This window comes from Gobius niger (genome assembly GCF_951799975.1).
Source record: "Gobius niger genome assembly, chromosome: 8".
Classification (NCBI taxonomy): Eukaryota; Metazoa; Chordata; class Actinopteri; order Gobiiformes; family Gobiidae; genus Gobius; species Gobius niger.
This window is the reverse complement of record NC_136859.1, coordinates 9,277,712-9,302,263: the sequence shown is the minus strand read 5'-3', so window position 1 is coordinate 9,302,263 and position 24,552 is coordinate 9,277,712. Positions and strand designations below refer to the sequence as shown.

At 41.6% G+C, this 24,552-nt stretch overlaps 1 protein-coding gene across 7 annotated transcripts in view; it reads left to right on the top strand.

Moving 5' to 3' along the window:
- The window catches only part of adgrb1a (adhesion G protein-coupled receptor B1a), a 212,046-nt gene that overhangs the window by 100,020 nt on the left and 87,474 nt on the right, over positions 1–24,552 (top strand). For 4 of the 7 annotated variants that reach the window (XM_079561288.1, XM_079561289.1, XM_079561286.1 and 1 more), the window contains exons 3-9: positions 13,331–13,495; positions 16,129–16,233; positions 18,104–18,271; positions 21,274–21,438; positions 22,164–22,328; positions 23,158–23,322; positions 23,399–23,500. In XM_079561288.1, the coding sequence (XP_079417414.1) occupies positions 13,331–13,495; positions 16,129–16,233; positions 18,104–18,271; positions 21,274–21,438; positions 22,164–22,328; positions 23,158–23,322; positions 23,399–23,500 (1,035 nt within the window). The remainder of the gene's footprint in view (positions 1–13,330; positions 13,496–16,128; positions 16,234–18,103; positions 18,272–21,273; positions 21,439–22,163; positions 22,329–23,157; positions 23,323–23,398; positions 23,501–24,552) is intronic. The other 3 variants (XM_079561287.1, XM_079561290.1, XM_079561291.1) reach the window with 3 other exon arrangements.

The following is a 24,552-nucleotide window of genomic DNA, read 5'->3' as shown; positions in this document are numbered from 1 at the left end:
GTATGACCTGAGGTGGCAGTAGTGAGTATAAAATGGCTAACTTGCATCTAGTCCCTTTAACATCTTAACCCCCGCCTGAACGAGCACATTTTTGTCAAACTTGGCTTCACGCTAATCTAAAAGCTTCCTGAGAAAAGTGTGAAAAAAAAGTCCACAATAAAGTGACAAAACGCCAACAAAAACGTGGCTAAGATGCGAGGGAAAAAATCCACAATAAAGCGGCAAAGAAGGAACAAAAGAGCGACAAAAACATGATTAAAAATCCAGACAAAAAAAGCAAGGTTAAAGGTAACTTTATGTACCAAAAGGTAAATTTAGGTGGCAAGAAAAGCTATAAAAAAAATACGACCAAAAAGAAGTGCCCAAAAATGACAAAAATGCTTCAAAAAATTGATTTAAACGCAGTGACAATGCAACAAAAAAGTTACGATCAGTTTTGTGGGCCTTAGCTTTCAAATGAGGAGTTACACTGCTCTCCAGTCAAGAAGCTTTTAGATTTTGGTAAAGCCGAACTGGAGAAAATGCCCTCGTTTCAGGCGAGACACTACAGGTGAATAGGAAACTTTTGAAATTTAGAAACACCACTTTGAAACTTTTGCCCTAGATTACTGGCATAAATATGCAGATTATTATTTTTTTTTTCATTTGGTGTTTTCATGTAGGCCTTTTATGCTTAAAAATGCCCAAAATGTCCCATATCTCTTTGGTGACGAAATCTAAAGACTGGATTGCGCCAGGTTTAAATGAATGGTTTTATTTTGGTGACATATTCGCTACAAAGACCTTTTCATAGGAGATTTTTTTTTTTTTTTTTGACATTCAAAACTCAATAAATCAGGCTTGGAGTTTGATATTAAAAAAATCCCTCTGAAAATAACTTCAAAATACGGTTAAGTCTAAGAAGGTTTGGAGTCTGTAGGGGCTACTGATGTGGAGAACATGTCATTGCATGTGAGATAAATGCATTTTGAGAAAATGGCTCTTGAAATGACAATTTCCCAAATAAATCTATGGAGAAACATTGAATCAGTGAAATATATATACATGTTATTGTGAAGATTAGGCATTCTTTTGTTTCCCGGTGAAAGTTTATATGTTAAGCGACCAAGGCCTGTAGTGTCTCCCCTTAAAATGCAGAGGACATGCCACCTTTTCTACGCCCAACCCCTCAGATCCCGTCAGGTTGGGCCTGGATAGTACCTGGAAAGGGGGAGACCATGAGGGAATACCATGTGTGTGAGTGAGTGTTTGGGGCTGGTCGGAGGGTCCGTTGGCGCAGAAATGTGCAGCCGCTGCTTCTGCTATAGCCACCACCCGTCTTGTCCCGTGAATGAATAATGTTTTGGGATGTTTCTCTTCTCACTTAGTCCTATTTGCTGACCTCGAACCCTTTGCCCGTGTTGTTATTTCTAATTTCCACGCCAACTAGCAGAAGTACTCTCTAGACACATTAAGAAATACATAATACTAAATACAAAAACTCACACTGATTAGACACAATTTAGTTCTGCTTTGATCTTGACCTAACTCGGTGAAAAGACTTGAACTCATTTGTGATATTTACGCTTAAAAAAAACAAAATGACTCGTCCAGTTTGCGCGTCCTTCTCTGATGAATAACCCGGGCCAACAAATTATCTTGATAGATGGTTTGTTTTTCTCACTGTGTGCTTCTACGTTATAAATGACTGCACAAAACATATAGGTTTTTTAACATCTGTTCAAAGTCGAGAACCCCTCCTCCCCCCTCTCTCTCTCTCTATCTCTCTCTCCTCTTATCAAATCCATTATAAACCCAGCCCCTCCTCCCCGCCTCTCTCCCCTCTCCGACTGCTCCCCATCCAATCTCTGATATTTGTTGAAAGTCGACAAAAAAACGGGCAGCTTCATGTCTCACTCTTCGCACGCCATCCCCCGTCTCTCACTCCTTTCTCTTCCTCTCGCTCCCCCCCCCCACCCCCCCGCCGCTTCCCTCCTTTCTCTCCCTGTTATCAGCTCATTGCAGTTGACTGGCTCTGTCCTCTGGGTGTCAGCACTCGCCTTATCCTTCACTCCGCTGCTCCTCTCGCTGTTCGCCCCTCGGCCCCATTCCGCTGTTCAGTGTTTCATGTTTCTTTCCCCCCCCGTCAGATAATTCTCCCCCCTCGTCTCTCTCCGCGTGTCCCAATCTTTTTTTTTCTCCCCCCTCATTGCCACAAAAGCCGTCAGCGCCACCGTGCTTGAGTCATTCTCTGCGCAGACACATAGTATAGTTACGAGCGAGATCGATACATGCGGCGTTACCGGATCCGTGCCGCGGCGTGCTTCACAGCAGAAGAAATGGAAGCTGAAACTGGAGACGCCGCGCGCACAGAGGAAGGTGACTTTGAGCAAACTTCAGTAGTGTTTTGTGGCTAAAACGCTGGGTAATTAGGAAGAAATATACGAAGAAGTATAGGGTAGCTTAAGGAGTATTACATGAACAATTCAATGGTTATAACATGTCTATACTATATAAACACACTCATGTTTTCATGCTATAGCTCTCAGGGAGGGACACTGATAACTACACTGCCTGACCATTGTGAGAAATTCCCATAAGTCACAAAATGTACAACCATTTCTCACCAAGGTGTTGTATTGACGATGGGAGAGTGTGACAACTGTGTAAAGCCTCCTCCAGCACATTCCCAAAGACTGTCAATGTCTGCTGAACTCTTTGCCGTGGGACAACAGCGCCATCCTGCGCAGTCCGCCTTCCTCACCACAACTGTACTCCAGGTGTGAGAAAGTGGATACGCCCCCTCCCTCCTGGTTCGCAGTCCGAGGGGCGTGGTTATCAGATCTAGATTGTTTGATCCGACGGTGCTTGCTGCTCTCTGTGCTGATGACATGGGCTTTGTCTCAGTCGGTGATTCCACTTCTTGTGTGAAAATCTGAAATCTTCACATGTTCTTGTTTTCACTGTCGTCAAGTGGCTCGTGTGCATGTTTAGGATTTTCCTTCATACGTTGCTTTTCACATTCTGTTTGATGCTCTTTCTTCTTGATGTTAAAAGCTCTGCCTTTGTCCGCTATTGGATTTGTAAAAGCTTTTGACAAAAAGGTTAGCACAAAAGCTCACAAAAACATCTTGACATTTGGAAATATGTTTTTGCTTGTTGTTAAAGATGCAGTCTAGACTCTAGGGCTATTATACAAGTATAAATTCACAGACGTACATCAATGTTATATAAGGCCATACCGTATTCATACCCTAATTATTGCCTGAGGAGGCTGGTCCAAGAGAGAAAAAAGAGAAAGAAAAATGCCGACATTAAACTTCAAGTTAATGGCATCAGAACTATCAAAACCAACATCACAAAACATAATCATCGCCCTGCTTTTCTTGCAAAAAAACAACACAAAATGTGTCCCAAGTGAACATTGACATTGCCATCCCTGTGCATGGACAAGATTTTTTTTTTAGCATAAATCAGAGCACACACTCTGTCTATCATTTATAAAGCCACAGAATTGCATCATGTCAATGGGTGGCACAGCATGTCTCTTGAAAACTAAAAGCTTTCTACCTGAACAATGAAACAAATAACTAGTTTTGCAAGAAAGCTTTATGTGTAACAAAGTGCTTTGAATTGAATTGAATCAGCGCTGTATCAAAGTACGAATCACATTGTGACCTGTACACTGAGATACCGATATCGTCATATTCCTGAAGCGACTCTTTTCTGCGACAGTCAGACTTCCGAGTGTGTAAGTACATCTTGATTGACATTGACAAAAAGCACTTTGAGGGAACTCAGATCCCGACTCAGAACTCGAGAATGATCCTCGGTCACTTTGTCTTGACTTCGTGCCCACCTACTGCCCGTGTCAAAATATAGCAGCACTTCAAGTCTTCCTTTGTGAGCTAAAGAAAAGCTGACTACACTAAAGCAGGGGATTTTGCTCAGTGGCTTGTGGGATTATTGAGGTGACTCTCCTCTATAGGAGGACAAAAGCCCCTCCTCTGAATTAATATAAAGAAACGTCCTTGGTCAGAAACACAGCATTGTTACGCTCACCCCCCCCGAGCGCCTGATGACTGGACAGGAGGGGAAGTGGAGTTCAGCGTTGTCCTCTCTGCCTTGTTAAAATATGAATCTTATCTCAAAGCGGACCCGCCCTCTCCCCGTTGTTTTCCCTGGGCCTGGCTTGACATCGGCGGCTCCCGTCCTCCGCTCCCCGCCATAGTTAATCTTCCTCTCCGCATTCATAAAGCATATTTGTTCACGTTCTCAATAGGCCCAGAAGGATTCAGGGGAGATGCGCAAGGTTATTGTTTTTCACCCGAGACTTCAAAAGAGACCGAAATAGTCGGGTTCACTATGGGGCAGACCATGACCTGTTCTTGGAGAGACTGTTTCTGGACAAAATATAGGGCTTTTATTCATTTTTATTTGACCCTTGTTTAATTAAGTCTTATTTCTAAAGAGTCTTGAACCCAGAGCAGAGTATATTGTTCATGTTTCAAGTGGCATCTACAATTTTACACTTGATGCATTTAAACGTACACCCACTTTAGAATTAGTCCAATTATTACAGATAAGTACTGTATTTTCCGGGACAAATCAGCTCTTTCAATGAATGGATGTTGTTTGGTCCTCTGCTCATCATATACATTAAAAAAAGAGTTGCTACAATGCTATATTATTTCATTAGACTCTTTATTCCTGTAGGCATTTGCTGGTATTGTTTCAAAGATCTAGTGTTAAGTTCATTTTTCACCAAGATCTTGTATTGATGATGGGAGAGTGTGACCACTGTGCAAAGCCTTCTCCAGCACATCCCAAAGATTATCAATGGGGTTAAGATCTGGACTATAGTTGCCAATCCATGTGTGAAAATGAAGTCACATACCTGAACCGCTCTTTCACTATGTGAGCAAGATGAATCCTGGCATTGTCATCTTGGAATATGCCGGTCATTCATGATGTTCAGGTTGTCAGCTGATCACAGTCTTTGAATACACAGTGTAGCTGAACCCTGACCAACTGTACTCTACCACTATGGAGTACTCATTTTTATTTTCTGGAGGTATTTTACAAACCCGGAAGGCAAGACGCTTGGATTCATTTCACTCCGCCCCGTCTCTTCACTCATACAACTTTAGCAGTAGTAGAAATACAAATATCACAGCAAAAAGTAAAGTTACTTCTCAATGCAGTTATAAGGAGTTGACATCTGCAACACAGCTTCATAAATGGTTAACACACAAGCTAATAGGCGTTTTGATTGACTCACTGCTCTGGTCGATCGGGTGTTTTTATTGTGTCACAGAAAAACACTCTTTTGGCAGATAGTCGCTGAATCCCGGAAAAGAAATTCCAACTTCTGGCGAGTGGACTCATCTTTAGGAAGGTTGAATAAAGTCCTGTCCTCTCGTACCTTAACACAATTTCCTCCATGGCATTATCGTTATAAGAAAAGAACAGCAGTCCAGAGTAGGTTAGAAAGAGCTCCTTCTTCACATGTTTCGGTGCAAACATGACATCTGTTCAGACGCTTAGGGAGTGCGTTTGTTTTCACTGCAGGGGCGGCGTGGACGCTTCGGGCACTTCCTTTTTGTTCGGTTTTTTTGCTGTATTTCTTTCTTTTGACAGAAATAATGAAAAAGCTGTTTTACAAATTAAAATCAGGCGGTAAGGCATTACATTACAGACGTCGAGCACTTCCTTGTTCATTTCTGACGTCAGATGGGAACAAGCCAGTCGTTTACCAGGAGAGGGCGGAGCAGCTAATCAAAGAACAGGATACCGGAGGATTGCTGAGAACTGCGTGACTGAAGCCAAAAAAAGCACCAATCGATTTTGCATGATATATAGGACCTTTAAATTGAGATGGCGATGGAGATTCCGGCCCTTCCCAAGACTTCACTGGTTTGTGACTTAACATCATTCCCGAATGGACATCTATATTATTCTTTTATTCACTTTTATTCTGCACCGACTTTGCATATAGTGCCACATAAATCACAGTTTAGAGCTTAATTAGCTACTCACTGCCACCAAAGAAGGCTGTTTGTCCAAAAGGTGACATTGACTGAAACACAGCCCGGCTATTAAAACCAGACGCTTTCATCCCACTGGGTGCAACCAAAGTGCCCGGTAAATTTATAATCATGCGACTATTGTATTGAAACACCAAGGTCGGGGTAACTTTTAATACCCCCAGGAGCTGAACCGGATTGAAATTTGGCTGGATCAACACTAATCCGGCACTTTCAGATTGGGTTTTTAATAATTAACTGCCAAGAGTTGTTTCTTGTAATAATTAATGAGAAGCACCATCGATGAAGAGGTGTCACTCTCTATTCCTATTGGCTCGTCTTCCCACTCTTCCGCGCCAGTGCTTTGCTTTTCCTTTGCTTAGATTTGTTTGAGTGATTTTTCTTTGACAGCGAGTTCCTGGCGGATGATCATCAGGATGTAAATACTTCGTCTGTGTTTGTAAAGGCAGACGAGCTTGATTTAAGGCTATAGGCTAACACAAAATAAATAAATGGAGATGAATTGCCGACGAAGAAAACATTTTATTACAGCACTCACTTATTAACAGCTAACTAAGTGCTAATTAGTCTACTAAGTTGTGGTTAATCAGTTCCTAATTGGTATTTATAAAGTACTTATTAGTCCTTATTTTGCATGACCTTATTCAACATCTTACTAACTACTAACACTTTCCCACCCATCACTTCAGAATGGGGAACATATTCTCAGCTACAAATACTTCAGAGGTAATAAGACATAAATTAGACGGTGCATGATTTGTTTTCTTGCTTAAAGAGACTAGATGCAAGATGGTCATTTTATGCTCACTACTGCCACCTCAGGTCTTAGGCGTAACTGCAGTGTCTATATTAAGCTCGTGCATGACGGCACTTCTGACTTTTTGAGTGACAGTGCAGGATTTTAGAGGCAGTTGTGGTGAACAGGTCTGGGCTCATTCTACACATTAGGACATGGCTGGAACATGTAGGGGGAGGAAAATACTTAGTTTTAATATTTTTAAACTCCATATAGTCACTTTAAGTTAAGAGTCAATGAATGGGTAACAACAGTTTTTATAATATTAACAGCAATGTTCTATTTTTGTAATTAAGACTTAACAAATGGGAAAGTGTTAGTTAGTAGCTAGTAAGATGTTGAATAAGGTCATGCAAAATAAGGACTAATAAGTGCTTTATAAGTAAGTGTTGCCAAAGAGGTGATTGGTTGAGTTGCAAATTACTGAGAGACTGTAGGTGTAATTCATTCATTTTTTTTTTTTTTTTCATTTTTTATAATACAACATAATGGCGCCTATAAATTTTCTTCGGGGAACCTCAGCTATGATGTTCCAAGTTTAATCATTAAAATGTACGTATACGGAAATTGCACTTGAATTGATCTTACAAGCACCTTGTGTGCAGCTTGGAGCGCCCTCCTCTGGCAGCAGGGGGGAAATGATTGATTAAAGAAAGAAGATACAAGTCATAATTTGTAGCTAACTGCATGCTAAGAAATCAAAGGCGACGCGATGAAGGCCAGCTGAGTGCAGAATGGCTCCAAACAGGTTTATGACTTTCTGGTTCTTTCACCTAAAGAAGAAACCACCAAAGTTACCTGGATTACTCAAGCCATGTGTGAATGAAGATAAATACTACACTTAGAACTAGAGTAGAATGAATTAATAATGAGATTTATTATTCATGTATTTATCAATTACAATATGAACCAAAAACAAAATGTAAATTGTCATTACGTTTCTCAGTCCTGCTGGTGGAAGAGGTTTAAATCCTGTGGGACGAAGCATTATTACTGACCTGTGATTGTGTACGAAGGTAATTATTGGCTTTGACAGACCTATCGACCATCTTCCCGATGAGACATTTTCTGTGGCTCAGTGAAGACATGTTTTCCACAAGCCCAGATGAGAACAGAAATGGCCTTTTGTCCGGGTTTATCGATTAGTCTATACTCCACAGCATAATGTGTAAGTGGCTTGACACTAATACAGTAAAGCCAGTAGGCATATTTAGTCTTTTAAAAGTCTTTTTGGTGTCGTTTTTTCAGCTTTGGCAGTTGTTCTGATCATTGCGGAGACAGAAGCACATACAGGTGTCGGCCAGCTGACAACCAACATATTGACTGTGATCACTGAGGCCTGGTAATTTCATTTTAGAAAGGAAAAGGAAATCAATACCCATTTTGGAGTCATTAAATAGCACAGACTTGTCTATACGTTTAGAGAGGAATGTATCGGTCACTTTAATGTAATAACACCGCATTATGTTGTAATAGTTTAATTGTAAAACACTTTTTGTTACGACTTTCTCATTTTGCATCTTGTGATCAAATGTACAGTTACACACACACACACTATACACTCTATTATCAAATCATTGTCAAATACTTACATTATCATTTCTGAAACATGCACAAAGCTTTCCTAAGATTTAGTTATCATTTATACATACATATACCATGTTTTTCAGTCCATGAATATGTTTATATGCCTGACTGCAACATTTGGCCATTAAACTGTGAAAATATTTTACAAATTATGTATTTAGTATTTAAGAATACTTATTTGCTGCTTAGTGGTAACCAAATGTATTATTAAATGTGATGATAGTTTATTACTAAATGTGGTTGGTTGTAGCTTAAAGTGATAGTCTGTAAGTTTCAATGTTTTACACATTTGTTACATTGCTTATAATTGACTCTTCCGACCATAGATATAAGTACAATTTAATCCTTTTTTTTCCTCTAAAGTCCCTCCCTTTGCTGAATTTAGCAACTAATCAGAATCCCCAGGCTATCATTTTGACCAATGAGACGAGCTTTCCTGTGAACCGGCCTGTCAGGTCCAATCTTGATCTTGTTCTCGTTCTCCTCATTTGTGTGGCTCTCTGGTCAAATCAAGAGGGGAGGAACTTTACTTTCAAATTTAAGTAAGTAAGTAAGTAAGTAAGTAAGTAATCTTTATTTATATAGCGCTTTTCACAGACAGAGGTCACAAAGTGCTTTACAGTGGACACAACTAAAACAAACGGTAAAAGACAGTAAAACATATATATTCAAAGAGGCAGCTCTATTTGCTCTCGAAAGCCTTTTTAAACAGATGAGTCTTAAGTTGCTTTTTACCTTTTTTTGACCTGAAGACCTCAGACTCCGTGCTGAAGTGTAGCGCTGGATTAGGTCAGTGATGTAAACTGGAGCCTGTCCGTGAAGCGCCCTGAGAGTCAGAACCAGGATTTTAAAGTTAACTCTGGAGGCAACAGGAAGCCAGTGGAGAGACTTCAGCACAGGAGTAATGTGGGCTCTCCTGTCGGTGCGGGTCAGGAGCCTCGCTGCAGAGTTTTGAACATACTGTAGGCGGGTCAGCTCCTTTTTATTTAGGCAGGTGAACAGGCTGTTACAATAGTCCAACCGCGACGACACAAAAGCATGAATAATCATCTCCAGCTCTTTTTGTGAGACCAACTGTCTCAGCTGAGTTTCCTCGGCAGCTGTTAGACCTATCTCTCCAAACATCCAAGTGCTGGACCTAAAACACCTAAACACTCTCTCCCTCCCCTCACAATCTTACAGACTATCACTTAAACAAGGCCTCACACAGCCTGGAGTTGAACCTGGACCTTCTTGCTATGGAGCAAAGAGGGGGATGGCCTCTGTTGTGTAGCCACAGCTGCACTGGGGCGCACTGACTGACTGAAATGGCTGCCAATCTGCACCAAGAGCAAGGCCAATCACTCACACACAACATGTTTATTTGAAGCAGTCCAAGAACATAACAACAGGGGACTGGATATGCGTTTGAACTGCCATCCCATCTCCCTTACACCACTGTCGCCCCTAAAGACCGCTCTTATGCTGCTGTCTAAAAGATAGGCCGGACTCGGGAGCTTTTCCTGTGGTAGAAAATACATACCCCGAGACCCTTCTGGCTTTCATGTTTTACTCATTGTACACTGTGATGGCCTTATTTTGTGCATATGAGGAGACACAGGCAGAGCGTTGAGTGCTTTATCCTCTGCCTCCTCCCCGCAGCCCTGGCCCTAAAGCCCTGGCCCCACGGGACACTGATTTGTGGGTAATTAAAATGGCGTGCGTCTGGATGGGGCCCGGCTTCATGTTGTATTCATGCAGATTAATACATATTTGTCGCTGCCTGTGGGGCCTGAACGGCATCTGTCTGTGCCATTAAACATTCATAAGCCTCTCCTGCCCGTATCGGCGCACATCTTAATAGAGCGCATTAAATCACTTTGGCCGTGCGGCAGCAGGACACATCGTACCTGGATTTAAAGGGTGGAATCAGACTCCCATGGCTCTCTCGCAGCAGGAAGAGGCAGGCCTTCGTGGAGCTCCAGGCGTGTTTTAGGTGCAGCACTTGGATGTTTGGAGAGATGGGTCTAACGGCTTCCGAGGAAACTCATTTAAAAAACCAAGAACCAAGTTGCAAAATAGGATGAAATGCTGTCTGATAAGATTTACAAATAAAGTTACATTTACATACAACATACGATACAGTGGATATTATCTCACACAACCCTTGAGTTTTTAATTACTACTTAAAGTACTCCTGATCCACTAAGCAGATTTTGTTGGTATTTAGTTGTGTATTGTGTGTTAACCCGCACCTTAACCGAGGGCATTTTCTCCAGTTTGGCTTTACCCAAATCGAAAAGCTTAAAGGGTAAAGGGCTTGATTTTTTTTGTTGATTTTTTGTCACATTTTTTGTTACTTTTTATGAAAATTTTGTGACTTTTGTTGCTTTTGTGTCGCTTTTGTTGTCATTTTTTTGTCATTTGTGTAATTTTTTGTAATATTTTTGTCACTTATTTGTAATTTTTTTGTAATGTAATGTAATGTTTGTAATGTTTTGCCGCTTTGTTGTTGCTTTATTGTTGCTTCGTTGTAATTTTTTGTTGCTTTTTTGTAATTTTTTTGTAATTTTTTTCAGTTTTTCTTTAATATTTTTGTAATATTTTTGTAATTTTTTGTAGTTTTTTTGTAATTGTTTTGTCATTATTTTTGTAATTTTTTGTAGTTTTTTTATTTATTTATTTTTGTAATTTTGTTGTAATTCTTTTGTGTTTCTTTTTGTAATTTTTTTGGTAATTAAAAAAAAAAAAAGTAATTTTGTTCTCCCGCTTTCATCCTTGTTTAAGACTCGTATCCGTCGCTATCGTCGCTTCTTTCAGAACATTTTTAGATTTGGGTAATGCCAAATGTTCGGTCTGATATTAAAATCTTTTACTGCAAATTATCATTGAAAAAAAGTTTTCTTTTAAAACACTTTTGGAAAACATTGATTTAGAACAAAGACAATAAAAAAAGTTGTGTATGGTCAAGAGTTTCAACAGTTTGGTTCACAGAGCGTCTAATTTCACTATTTTTACAGAGAAAGTTAAACTCGGTGAAAACTGGTTTATGTTTCAAAGCTTTGTCATTTTCTCTCTTTATCCAAATATGACTTCATTCATCTTTTTTGTCTCCTCTCCTCCTAAATACTATCACCATATTTCTAAACTAAGTGGTACATGTAATGCTGTGAACAAGTCTGAAATATTAAAGGGAAAGTTTTGTCCTTCTCTATTATATGTCATTTCCGCAGCTACTTGCACAAAAAAAGAAAAATCAAATACTGTGTTTAAACTGATTTCCATTTGAAATTACGTGGACATTCATCTCTCACACAGACCTGCTTACAACCAAACAATATGGGACGAGGGGTATTAAAATCATTATACGTAATACATAACATTTCTTTTCGAGACACAAAAGGCCTCTTTTAGCGGCAAAGACCCGACTGTGAAAGTAGGCCAGGAGTGCAGGAGAGGTGCGTGAGTGCTTTTGCTCTGTTCCCGGCTGGACATTTACCGGTAAAGTGCCTGCTTGTGTTGTAGGTCCTATATTATTCATGTATTGGCGGATTGTTTGAAGGCCTGTTATCTCTCCTGAAACGCTGCAGCCTGGGAGCAGTGAGGGGCAGCAGCACGTGAACGCCCAATGGGAGAATATGAACCAATTTAATAAGGTTTAATTAAGGGAGGGATGTGCTCTAAGTGTTTTTAATTGCACGAGGCAGAGACAAAAACTCTTCACTGCGCTGTTAATTGCTTCATGCCATGGCTGCTATCGATAGTGTTTAGTGTTTTCTTTGGGCACGTGTTTAAGTCTGACAAACTCATTCGCCAAGAAATAGCTATAAGTCTGAATTCTCAAATGAACTGTTATCACCTAAACTCATACACAAAAAGCAACAAAATGTCAGTGAAAGTGGCTTGGTCATGGAAGGGATTGTCCCAGGCCTTAGTTTGCCCACCTCTACCATGGTTGCTTGGTCATCAGTTTTCATAAGTAACTTGTTTACCTTAAAGCAGTACTAAGTAACGTGTTTACCTTTATAAATCCTTTTCGTAGTCCCTGTGGGGGTAATACAAGTGTTTATGGGATGATTGGGGTTTTTTTTCATCTCCTTCTGGTGTCTCTGGCAAGAAAACCACAATTGCAACTTCGCTGCCCATGAGTCGGAGTCACCAATACACACTAATGGAAGCACGAAGAAGAAGCTAGCAGGCTAACGGGCAAAGCTAACTGCGGGCTAGCGCCACTTAAACAGTATTTACAGCCAAGTTTGAGTGAATAAAATGATCTCCATTGTGTTATTGGATGTACAATATCCCTCTCTCCCATTGTCTTTTCTGTCAGCTTGGTGTTTACTCTCACGGACAATTAATGAGTAAAAAAACGCAACGTGCTACGACACCTGCAGTGGCGCTTATGGCCTCTAGGGGAATGAGTTACATAGTTCTGCTTAAATTTAACTTTAGTCTTTTGATGAAAAAGTCTTTCAATTTCTTGGAGCTTGTCCCACATGGACAAATCAAAGACCCTTGGGCTGTAAAATGTAATGATTTGAGGTTCTTATAAACTGTCATTGGAAGTCTGGATGATTTCAGTCTCTTCTTTATATTTGTATCTAGTCTTTCTTACTCGTCGAAAATATATGGGTGTTTTAGTCATAGTTTTAGGCTCATCAACAACTTTTAATTCAGTTTTAGTCTAATTTCAACGATCATTTCACTGCAAAGAATCTTTCTTGAGCTCCAAAATTGTCCCCAGTAGAGGGCGTAATATTACAGATAGCACCAATAAGTTGTGAATGTAAAGCAGGGTACTATAGATCCTCTGAGACCTGGTTTGGTCTCAAGCCAGACCTGGTGGTGCTTGATCAAAGACTTTATGAGGTGGTACTTGGTTCGAAAGTCCATAACCGATATATTCCTGCTCTCTGTGACTGATGGCGTGTTGTTTCTGCAGGAGGCTGGAGCATGTGGGGCCAGTGGGCGCAGTGCAGCAGTGACTGCGGAGGAGGGATCCAGACGAGGAAGAGGAGCTGCCAGTCCCCCCCAGAGGAGTCCTACCTGTGTGAGGGCGTGTTGGAGGAGGGCCGTCCCTGCAACCCGCAGTCCTGTACAACGAAGAGTGAGAACTTACACATGAATATGCCCCATTCCTTCTACTGTGGCCCTCGCCCAGTATTGGCACCGGTGGCAAGAAAATGAAATCTGGGTGTGAAGAAACTGGAAACACATACAGGCAGTAGAGATCAGATGGTATATAATGTAATAATTAGGCTTCATTGGGAAAGTGCACTTTACTTTAACAACTGTCTCCTTGCTATATTTGTTAAGGGTTGATTTTCACCAATAGTGGAATTATGACTAAATTTAAGAGGAGACACTACAGGCAAAACACAACCATTCACTTGGGAACAAAGAAATGGCCAAATCTTCATTACAGTGGTATTTCTTCAGATATTGATTTGGGAAATTGGGTCATTTTCTCAAAAGGCGTCGTATACTTAAACTCCCACCTACAGACACCAAACCTTCCAGTCTTGCTCTAAATTTACAAAATTTAGACGTTTTCAGAGGGAATTTTCCTGTCTAATTCCGAGTCTAAATGCCTCTGTATGAAAAAGAATCTCCTATTCATCTACTGTCTTCATTCAAATCAATGTCATTAACTTACATAAGACAGTCTATCTCGCCCCGATGTTTGAAGGACGGTTCAGAAGCTTAAGAATCTCCAAGAATAACTATTAGGCAACAGGGTCAGAAAGACTAGACAAATCTACTTCATAAAGTTACCTCAATCACCATAGATTTTATCCTCCAGGGGTGCCAATATTAGCGGAGGGCTCTGTTTGTCCATCTCTTTCTCTCTCTGTATGAGCTTCGGAGCTTGGTCGTTACATGTAATTGTGTTGCTATATGTGTCTACAGCTGTTCTTATCAACGCTTTCTCTCATTTCTTTCATGCCACCATGTATCCATCATCTATAAGTCAGTATTTGACTTAAGGAGTGCATGTTGGAAAGGGGACTTTGATCGATGAAAAGTAATAACGACTCGCTTTCTGCGGCCGCACATACAGTTTATCCACAGCGTTTCGCAAAAGGGCTAAAAGGGACAAAGAAAAATTGGCCACTGATGGAGCCGCCTTTTCATAAGCGCATTTCTTTTGCTGAGCTGTGTGACTTTACTTTGGGGGGGGGGGGGGGTAAAATGAAATTGCTTGACATTTTTCTTGATAGCTCTTTTTTCTTGCAGATGTTTTTGAGAGAAGAATGGACTTTTTTTTTCTTCTGCCCTTTTCACACGTAAACACTTAGAAAACACAACACGGGCCGCACATTACAAAGTCCCAAGTTTGGCTGATGCTGTTTTTGGGTGACCAATCAAAGCAAAAGTTGTGTCCCATACAAAAATGAAGAAGAGAAAAATCTTAAGAATCGGGGCTTGACATTTACAACATTGATGTTATGAACCAGAGCATATCGGATGGTGGGAAAAGTGCTTTCATTCGCTTTAAACATCAGCTTAATCTCCCAGTGGGCCTACAGCATTATGAAACAGATGCCGGTATTGTACCTTTTTAAAGATATTTATGTAGGTTTTAAGATTGATCTTTGAACTGAATCTGTAAAGTCTCCAGTCCATCTTTCGTATGATGCATTTGCACAGTGCTGGTTACATATTTAATACATCATGTAAAATAAATAAATAAAAATACAATATAGGAGCTTTTTCCCATTTCCTAGATTGTAACTTTATATCCAGGCAATGCTTCCTGCGTCACCTCTACTCCTCTCTTTACTCCTGTTTACTTTGATAATCATCCCGGTGCAGTCAAGCTGCTTTCGGTCCCTGATGTGTGCACTCATACACCGCGCATTTGTGTGAGAGAAAAAGGTTCAAAGGTTAAAAGCTAAGCCTTTCGCTGGATCACACGGTGACAGTAGAGAAAGCCTAGGCTTTCGCTTATCATTTTCGGCTGAATACTGTATGTCCACAAAAGACAAGAACAAAACTTTACCCTGCAGCACTAGAAGTTTGGAGCAGGTGGCTCTACATCTTTGGGTAGAGGTGGACTGATGGTGCTGTCTAGCACTGTTTTAAGTCCAACAAAAGCAATAGGAAACAAGGTTCCACCTTTAGACTGTACAGTTCGAGTAAAATGTATTTCTTTGCTTAAAATAGCTTCTTAAGCTTCATTCAGACTGCAGCGCCATCTGTCAGAAATAGATTTGTTGTGTATTCCTGCCACAGAGCCGTTAATGTGATGGAAACATAATGCAATAGTGTAAACTATCAGATTTATTTGGTAGGAATTCTATTGTTATGGCAGACGTGAGTAGAACAGAGACTGATTCAGCATAAATGAGGACCTCTCTCGCCCCTAATTCCCCCCCTCCACTGCACAAGGTATTATGGGACTTGTAGCTAAAGCTGTAAAACACTAGTGCATTGATCTGAACATAATAATAAATGTGTTTTATGTTGGCCCTTGACCAAATGACTCCTATAGACAAAAGATAACTGAGGAGTAACTAAAATAACTGAGGAGATTTCAAGCTTGTAAAAAAGGCAGGTATGATATTGGCCATATCCCAAAGTGCCTATATGGACATTCGTAGAGTATCTTTTGACCCATCAAGCTTTACTTATAATTTTCTGTCAATTGGGCTGTGCGAAAGTAAACGGTTAATGTCAAGCCCCGAATAAGATATATACATATCCTCCTCCCAACCCCCGGCTCCTCCCTCCATCTAGGCAAAGGGCGCCATCTCTCCCGCAGCCAGTCCCTGCGCTCGGTGGACAGTCGAAAGCGCGAGGAGGTAGAAAAGGCCCGTCCGGGACCGCAGAACCCTCAGCCAGGTAAGGGAGCCCAGGCATCAGCCACTCTGGCAGCTTGGGTGACCACGAAAACAAAGACACAACAACACAATTCACACACGATCCACAGTGCTGTACATCTATCAAAACGTCCCAGCGAAGTGCCTTATTGGTCAACAGTGGACTGATTCCAACATGGACCCTGACTCACATAGTGCAGTGGTATCTTTCAGCCGTGACAGGACGCTGTGCTGGGTCTGTTTTTAACTCTTTATCGAGTCCCCACTGCTCTTAAAGTGATACTCCACACAAACGATACTTGGTATATTTCTAGAAGATGGATCTGTTGGGAAATACATCACTGAGGCTATACTTTACTCTGTATTTGACGAAATGTGGGACCGTGTAAGCTGCCCGGAGATTAATGAATCAGTGGTCTGATGGAACTGGCAGTTTTAGGCCAATTCAATACAGTGGCAAATCCTATTCATTTTCTATGTGCCCACTCAGCAAACGAGCAGACTTAAACATACAACAAAATCTTACTAGGTAAAGATTTGAACCAAACCTTTACCTAGTATTCCCTGGATGGGATAGGAAGGGCCAATTCCCATGTTCCTTTTTTCACTGTTTGGGAAATTGCAATGCTTGCTTGTGGTGATCTTGAAAAATTGTGTTGAGCTGTTGACACTGATTGCTGATGATTGCTTTATGTAGTTGCTATATCCAATGCCTCAAGATCTGATCGTACTTTGTGTGGAGTATCACCTTAACTGTCAAACCCTACTTCCTTCTTTAGCTCCCTCTCCCTGCTTCACCTTTAGCCCGCAAACTACTACTGTATGAACAGTGTTCTGTCCTGCCGCCAACCGACCTGGTCAGCAAAGAGCTTTTGAACAAAAGGAAGACTGACATATCCTTAGAGACACGCATTCACTTCTGTTGGAAGTCAATGTCGAGGATATGGCATCAGAGCCCTGCCGCCAAAAAGACCCTACCCAAGTTTTAATTAAAAACCTATAGGTGAATGTGTCATTTCATGGGCCGTCTCTTTCAGAAAACATAATGTGAAATACAGGAAAACCTAATGAGGCCAGTGTGGAAAGGTAAGTTATTAGCATAGCCTAGCAAGAGAAAATGTACATATTACAACAATGGCACGCTGACAGATGCCAAAGACATTTTCTTGGAATTTTGCAAATCAAAATTCTTCACTCTTTTATTTTTGCATACCTTCTCATGTTTTGGTTAGATATTTTGCGGTCATGATGAGCAAAAAGGGTCACTAAGAATCAGCCTTCCATTCAGAGTGGCAGCACGCCCGGTGATTAACCCCGTCAGACCTCATTTCGCTCGAGCCAACTGCCTTGGAGGAGCTGCTTATTCTGACCGCACAAACATTTAAAAGATGCATCTGGCCTCTCGGTCCATTTGGCCAAAATGTGCCAGGGTGAAGGTCAGAGCACACTCCCACTCCCGACCAACTGTCTTCATTGGGATGGGAACATGGACTTAATCAAGTACAAGTGGGAGTTCAGTTGGAGTTTACAGGCTCTGAAGGCGAAAACGAGTACTGTTTGTTGACGGAAAAAAGGGTATTCAGAATAGGAAAAGTGAATGTTTTCTCTATTACAGACCAGATTTTTGCTCTAGTAGTTCTCTTCAGTGGTTTATACAGTATAGGGTTCAAATGGTAGCCGTCTAAGGCAGTTTAAAACTAAAGTTGTTGAACAATACAGATAATAAAATTTGGGTCTTAACTGTGAAGGAGGCGGTCCCTGAAATGTCCCACAGCTAGACTCCACCCCCGCTCCACAGCACCTCCCCTCTCCTTATTTGGCCTTATCTGGCTGTTTCCTGCATGCTAATAGCTGTGGTCCTCTCTGTCCCTGCCCCTCACTTCCTGCTGCAGTAGACCCGGCCTCTGGCGAGGAGTGGTCGGCTTGGAGCGTGTGCTCTGCCACATGTGGCGAGGGCTGGCAGAGTCGCACGCGCTTCTGCGTGTCCTCCTCCTACAGCACGCAGTGCAGCGGGCCGCTGCGCGAGCAGAGACCCTGCAACAACTCCGCCGTGTGCCCAGGTAAGCCCCGCCCCTCTCGCCCACTGCCTCGCCCACTGCTGTCCCTAGTGTCCACAACTCTCCCGCACTGGTCCTCCCTCCCATGGTGAATTATACTGACGTACGGTCACTGACTCGTGATGTACCAGGTGGAAATAGCATTTTAGAAATAGCTGCTTCATTTCAAACAGAATGGATTGGCTCCACTAAAATGATAAAAGTGTTATGTTCTGAATTGAATAAAATTTGTTAAGTTAAATACCTTTGACAATGCTTGATCTTCAGCTTGATGCTGCAAGTTCCACCTTTTAAAAATGATGGTGCTCAAAAAAGTGATCGTTTGGACCACTGGCTGTGCTTTTGCATATTACACCATGGGACGAGACCTCTCTGCCCTCTCCCTCCTTCACTTTTAACCCCCTCTGACTCCCCACTCGACAAGCACTTTTCCAATCCAAAAACTCCACTTTACCCCAAGGGCTCTGGTTGCAATCCAGCTTCTTTAGGCTTTCCAACATGCAGGGCAACTCATCAAGACCCAAATAAGACCTTGAATATGGCATAAGTCACCCCCATACACACTGCAAAAAGATTATCTACACTGTTAAAATGACTTGACTTTATTTATGAGTTTTGGGCTATGCACAGTTTGCTTATTCTGTATTCTGCGTCTTGACCAAGATCAGTAGGAGATCCTTCTCCAGTCACTCCAGTGAAGTGGCCCTCTGCTCCTGACAGGCTGCCCTTACAGGCACAGTTTGAAGGATGTGGAAAAAACAGACACATTTGACTTGTTTTTAAAGATATTTGACCCTTTTGTTTTCTGCTTTCATGAAAGAATCTCTGTTAAATCATCATACCAAATGTAAGATTTCTTTGAGATCTTTATATTGCACTTCACAAGTTTGACAAACTTCTCAAAATGCTAACAAAGAACATTTTCACAAAGCATGAGGCAAGTTCTGTTTAATCCAAATGCTGGGGATGACAACTTACTGTCCCGTGTAGTCGGTGATCGCAAATATGTCTGTGTTTATACATTTTGCAGAGAACATGTGCATCAGATTGCCTAGTGGGTAAGGCTGCTGCACATGTCATGGCTCTCTCCCTGCACTTTGACCCCTATTTGGCATCCTGTCCATACTGGCAAAAAGCTTTTAAGTATTAAAACATGCTACTGATGGATAATCATGGACAAGGTATTAAAAGCTGTAAGTTTTTACATCCCAGATAAAGTTATCCATGAGTACCTTGCTGTCCACCACATTATGTTTTGGATTTCTTGGCAACCATTTTGCTACACCTTCAGACAAAACAATGGGACAGGAAGATGCTAACCCTCCATAGAGGAAACAATGGGACAGGAAGATGCTAACCCTCTATAGAGAAACAATGGGACAGGAAGATGCTAGCCCTCTCTAGAGAAACAATGGGACAGGAAAATGCTAGCCCTCTATAAAGAGACAATGGAACAGGAAGATGCTAACCTTCCATAGAGAAACAATGGGACAGGAAGAGGCTAACCCTCCATAGAGACACAATGGGACAGGAAGATGCTAACCCTCCATAGAGAAACAATGGAACAGGAAGATGCTAACCTTCCATAGAGAAACAATGGGACAGGAAGAGGCTAACCCTCCATAGAGACACAATGGGACAGGAAGATGCTAACCCTCCATAGAGAAACAATGGGACAGGAAGATGCTAGCCCTCTATAGAGAAACAATGGAACAGGAAGATGCTAACCTTCCATAGAGAAACAATGGGACAGGAAGAGGCTAGCCCTCCATAGAGACACTATGGGACAGGAAGAGGCTAACCCTCCATAGAGACACAATGGGACAGGAAGATGCTAACCCTCCATAGAGACACAATGGGACAGGAAGATGCTAGCCCTCTATAGAGAAACAATGGGACAGGAAGATGCTAACCCTCTATAAAGAAACAATGGAACAGGAAGATGCTAACCTTCCATAGAGAAACAATGGGACAGGAAGAGGCTAGCTCTCCATAGAGACACAATGGGACAGGAAGATGCTAACCCTCCATAGAGAAACAATAAGACAGGAAGAGGCTAACCCTCCATAGAGAAACAATGGGACAATAAAACGCTAATCCTCCATGGAAAGACAATTGGACAGGAAGACACAATCCCTCCGTAGAAAAACAATAGGACAGAAAGACGCTAACCCTCAATGGAGAAACAATGGGACAGGAAGAAGCTAACCCTCTAAAAAGAAGCAATGGGACAGGAAGAAGCTAACCCTCTATAAAGAAACAATGGGACAGGAAGAAGCTAACCCTCTATAAAGAAACAATGGGACAGGAAGATGCTAACCCTCTATAAAGAAACAATGGGACGGGAAGACACTAACTCTCCATAGAAAAACAATGGGACAGAAAGATACTAACCGTCTAAGGAGAAATAATGGGACAATAAAATGCAAACCTTCCATAGAAAGACAATTGGACAGGCAGATGCCAACCCTCCATAGAACATTAGTTTGACAGGAGTACTCTAACTGTCCGAAATACAATGGGACAGGAAGTCATCATCCCCGGCATCTTGAGTAAACAATAAGGAGGTCCATGCTAACAAAACTAGTCTAAACACCGTAACACCTTCACCATCTCCACGCACATTCATGGTAAGCTGCTTCTTTCCTTGGGCTCATTAATGGAAATAGCAAAACTCAGCCAATGGTCTTTCATACCAAAACCATTCAGTCACACAAAGAAAACACAACAGTTAAGTTGGGTTAATTGTGCCGCCCAAAGAGTCAATGGCAGTTTAAAAGGGTTGGAGCTGGGATTGTACCCCCTACCTTTTGGTCAGAGCAGTCTGTGCAAAGAAATAGAAGAATTAAAACTAACTATTAAAAGAAATATCTAAACGTGTACTGTAATCAAAACTACAAAACCATTCACCTTTTCAGAATCAAGTCATTTTAACGGCTGTAGGTATGGATTTTTGTCAGTTTATCCTGGCTGTGTAATGGCTACAGAGGGCGCTCTGATTGCAGTGCATGGTGCTTGGGACGAGTGGTCGCCATGGAGTCTGTGCTCGTCCACCTGCGGGCGGGGCTACAGGTCCCGAACGCGCACCTGTACCCCGCCGCAGTTTAACGGAGACCCCTGCGAAGGCCCCGAGAAACAGACCAAGTTCTGCAACATAGCTGTGTGCCCAGGTGAGGACGACAAATTGGATCAAATCATCATTTTAAAACATCCCATTTCGCACCAACTTAGGGCCTTACTTTGAAATAAAAGGACTCCATTACTTTCACACATGAAACACACCGCATTACCATGGTATTTTTAAGAAATTCATTCATACAGTATTTCCTTATTGTTTTGTTTACAGGGAACTTTTGTCATTTCTTTTGTCTATCAAAAAACATTCATACATTTTGATATGAGCAAGTTCACCTGAGCAGATTCTTCTTAAAGTATAGACTGAGAAGTGAGGTTTTTGGGTTGTGTATGCATCGTGGTACAGGTTTTTCAAAGTCTTCTATTTTTACCCTTTTCTGATCCGACCTGGAAATCAAGCTGGATTAATGGTGAACTGATGGACGACTGAAATGTTCCAGAGAAATGTTTGCTAGCTATCATTGTCTTTTTCTACACAAAAGAGCAAGATCAGGTTTTCAACAAGAATGATGTTCTACTTGTGTTGATGCTATCGTTAACATAGAACTACTAACATTGATATTAACACATTTAATAGAGTTAGAATCAGACTTGATTTGTAATATCTTTGTCCACCTTTTATCCCGTCAAACTTGCTCATCACCAAAGTGAAACTCACCCCATTTATTATCCAGTCATTTTTTCTCCATACGTTTGGCCTTCGCTCTGAAAGACACGTGTTACTGCGCTGTCCTGTTGTTGATGCTGTTGCTGCCCCTAGTGGACGGAGTGTGGAATGAGTGGTCCAGCTGGAGCTCCTGTTCATCCACCTGCTCGAACGGCACCATGCAGAGGACGCGAGAGTGTAACGGGCCCTCCTACGGCGGCTCCGAGTGCAGGGGCGAGTGGCTGGAGACAGTGGAGTGCCTCCTCGGAGAATGTCCTGGTATGAATTGGGTTATCTTTGGATTTCATTTCAGCAAGTTTATTCTGAAGCCATGTCCGGTGTGATGTCCTGATCCTCATCATCCTAAAAAAAAAGGGTCTTATATTTGTATTATTTTATGGCCAATAAAAACATGACGTGTAATTGTTGATTTTAATAAAGCTCAGATCACATTTTAGGACCAATTTAGGCAAAAATGTACGGTAAGAAATTCCAAAGGGTTCACATACTTTTTCCTCCCACTGTTTATGGCTATAAACACAGTTGTCAGTATGTAGTTAGTGTATGTTAGTGCTGCATATTGTCAAGAACCTCACAAAGCTTGTTGTCATAGTGATTCAAACAGAAACGGATTATGTTTCAAGACTAACCAAGCCCTTTCTCCAGAAGAAAAGCTCGTGACAGGTTGAAAAGTGGGCGGTGACACTCAATAGTGACACAGATGTTGAAAATTGCTCCCAGTCACCTACGTAAACCACTGCTTGAATTAAACAACACTGCACAAACATCCAAATAGATCCAGAGTTGGAAGGGATGAGGTTAGTCTCGAAAATGTGAGCCATTTTGGTCAAGAAGCACCCAGCTGTATTTATGTATTTATTTATTTTATTATAATTGTTTTGTATGTGGTTATGAGTTACCACATGAAACTTTCCTCTCTAAGTATTGATTTATAGCAGTCCAAAAAAGTCTTCCTGAACTTTCTTCTTTGACTGTGACTGCTCCAATTTCCAAATTAGAATAAGAACGGTTTCAGTGAATATGAAATAAAAACAAAAAAATCTTGAATCCGGTGTGTGAATTGAACGCAGTGATCTTGTTTCAACAGTGGATGGGAAGTGGCAGCAGTGGTCTCTGTGGTCCGGCTGCTCTAAGACGTGTGGAGGGGGCACTCAGCAGCGGAACCGAGGCTGCAACGGGCCGCTCTACGGGGGCCAGGCCTGCCCCGGGGACAGCGAGGAGGTGCGGCAGTGCAACGACAAGAGGTGCCCGGGTAAGACGACGGATTCGCAGATTGTTGTCCACTTGCACAGGCACTGTAAAGCTCATGAACTTGGTGCTCTCTACAGAACCTCACGAAATCTGTGGAGAAGACAATTTCAGCAACGTGGTGTGGAAGATGACTCCAGCAGGGGACACCGCAGCCGTGAGGTGTCCGCCCAATGCAGTGGGTAAGGCGTGAAACTTTTTCTGCAGTTTGTTTGTTTTCGAAACCAGGATGCAAGTGTCTGTGTTCGCTCTCAGCCATGCGGGATTTTGAATTGTTGACAAATGTTCTTGAGCTTCCATTTGTGCCACAGTTCGTCTAGTTTTTAAGGCTACTGCGCCTATAAAGCACTGTTCTGTTCTCAGCTTCGATTCTGATCACTGCACAAAAAGAATTTCCCCCTTGAGGATCCGGACCTGCATGTTACTGTATATTGGCAAACTCTTTAGAGCAGTAGTTCTTGAACTTTAAGTACCCCCATGAAATATTTGACTTTCCGTGATACAAGGCCTGGATCAGGATCAATTAAGGACTAAACGTTTCCAAGAGATAAAGTTAAAATAAGGCTTTAAAATTGATTAAATTTGAAATAAATGAGTGAACCAGAATAAAACACCATTGCCATTACTTAACCTCTTACCCCCCACCTGAAACGAGTCCATTGAAAGCTTCTTAACTGGAGAGCATCAGTGTAATGCCTAATTTGAAAGCTAAGACCTACAAAAGTTATATTGATGCCACGTTTTTGTCACATTTTTGAAGTGTTTTTATTGTTTTTTGTTGCTTTTAGTCGCTCTTTTTGTTGCCTTTTCGCCACATTTTTGTGTCACTTTTCTGTGGCTTTTTGAAATACATTTTGGTTGTTGTTTTTTTATACTTTGTCAATGCTTTTTTTTGTTTTAATCATGTTTTTCTGGCTTTTTTATTGCTTTTTCATTGCTTTTTGAGGAGTTCTTGCCTTGTTTTTGTCACTTTTTAGCGGCGTTTTCATCCGTTTTGATGCTTCTTTGTGCTCGGATCAGGTGGGGGTATAGACATTAAGATGTGCTTATACAGCCTGCTGGTTATAGATCATTAGTTGCTGATGAAGGGTGAGGCGAGAGACAAAACATCCTCAACGCTAAAACAACGTAGCACAGATGACGGCGGGGGAACTTTTGCAAATACATGAAATATATTAATACACCTGCGGGTTGAAATGAAGAAATCTTGACCTCATATTCCTTCTGTTGCTCA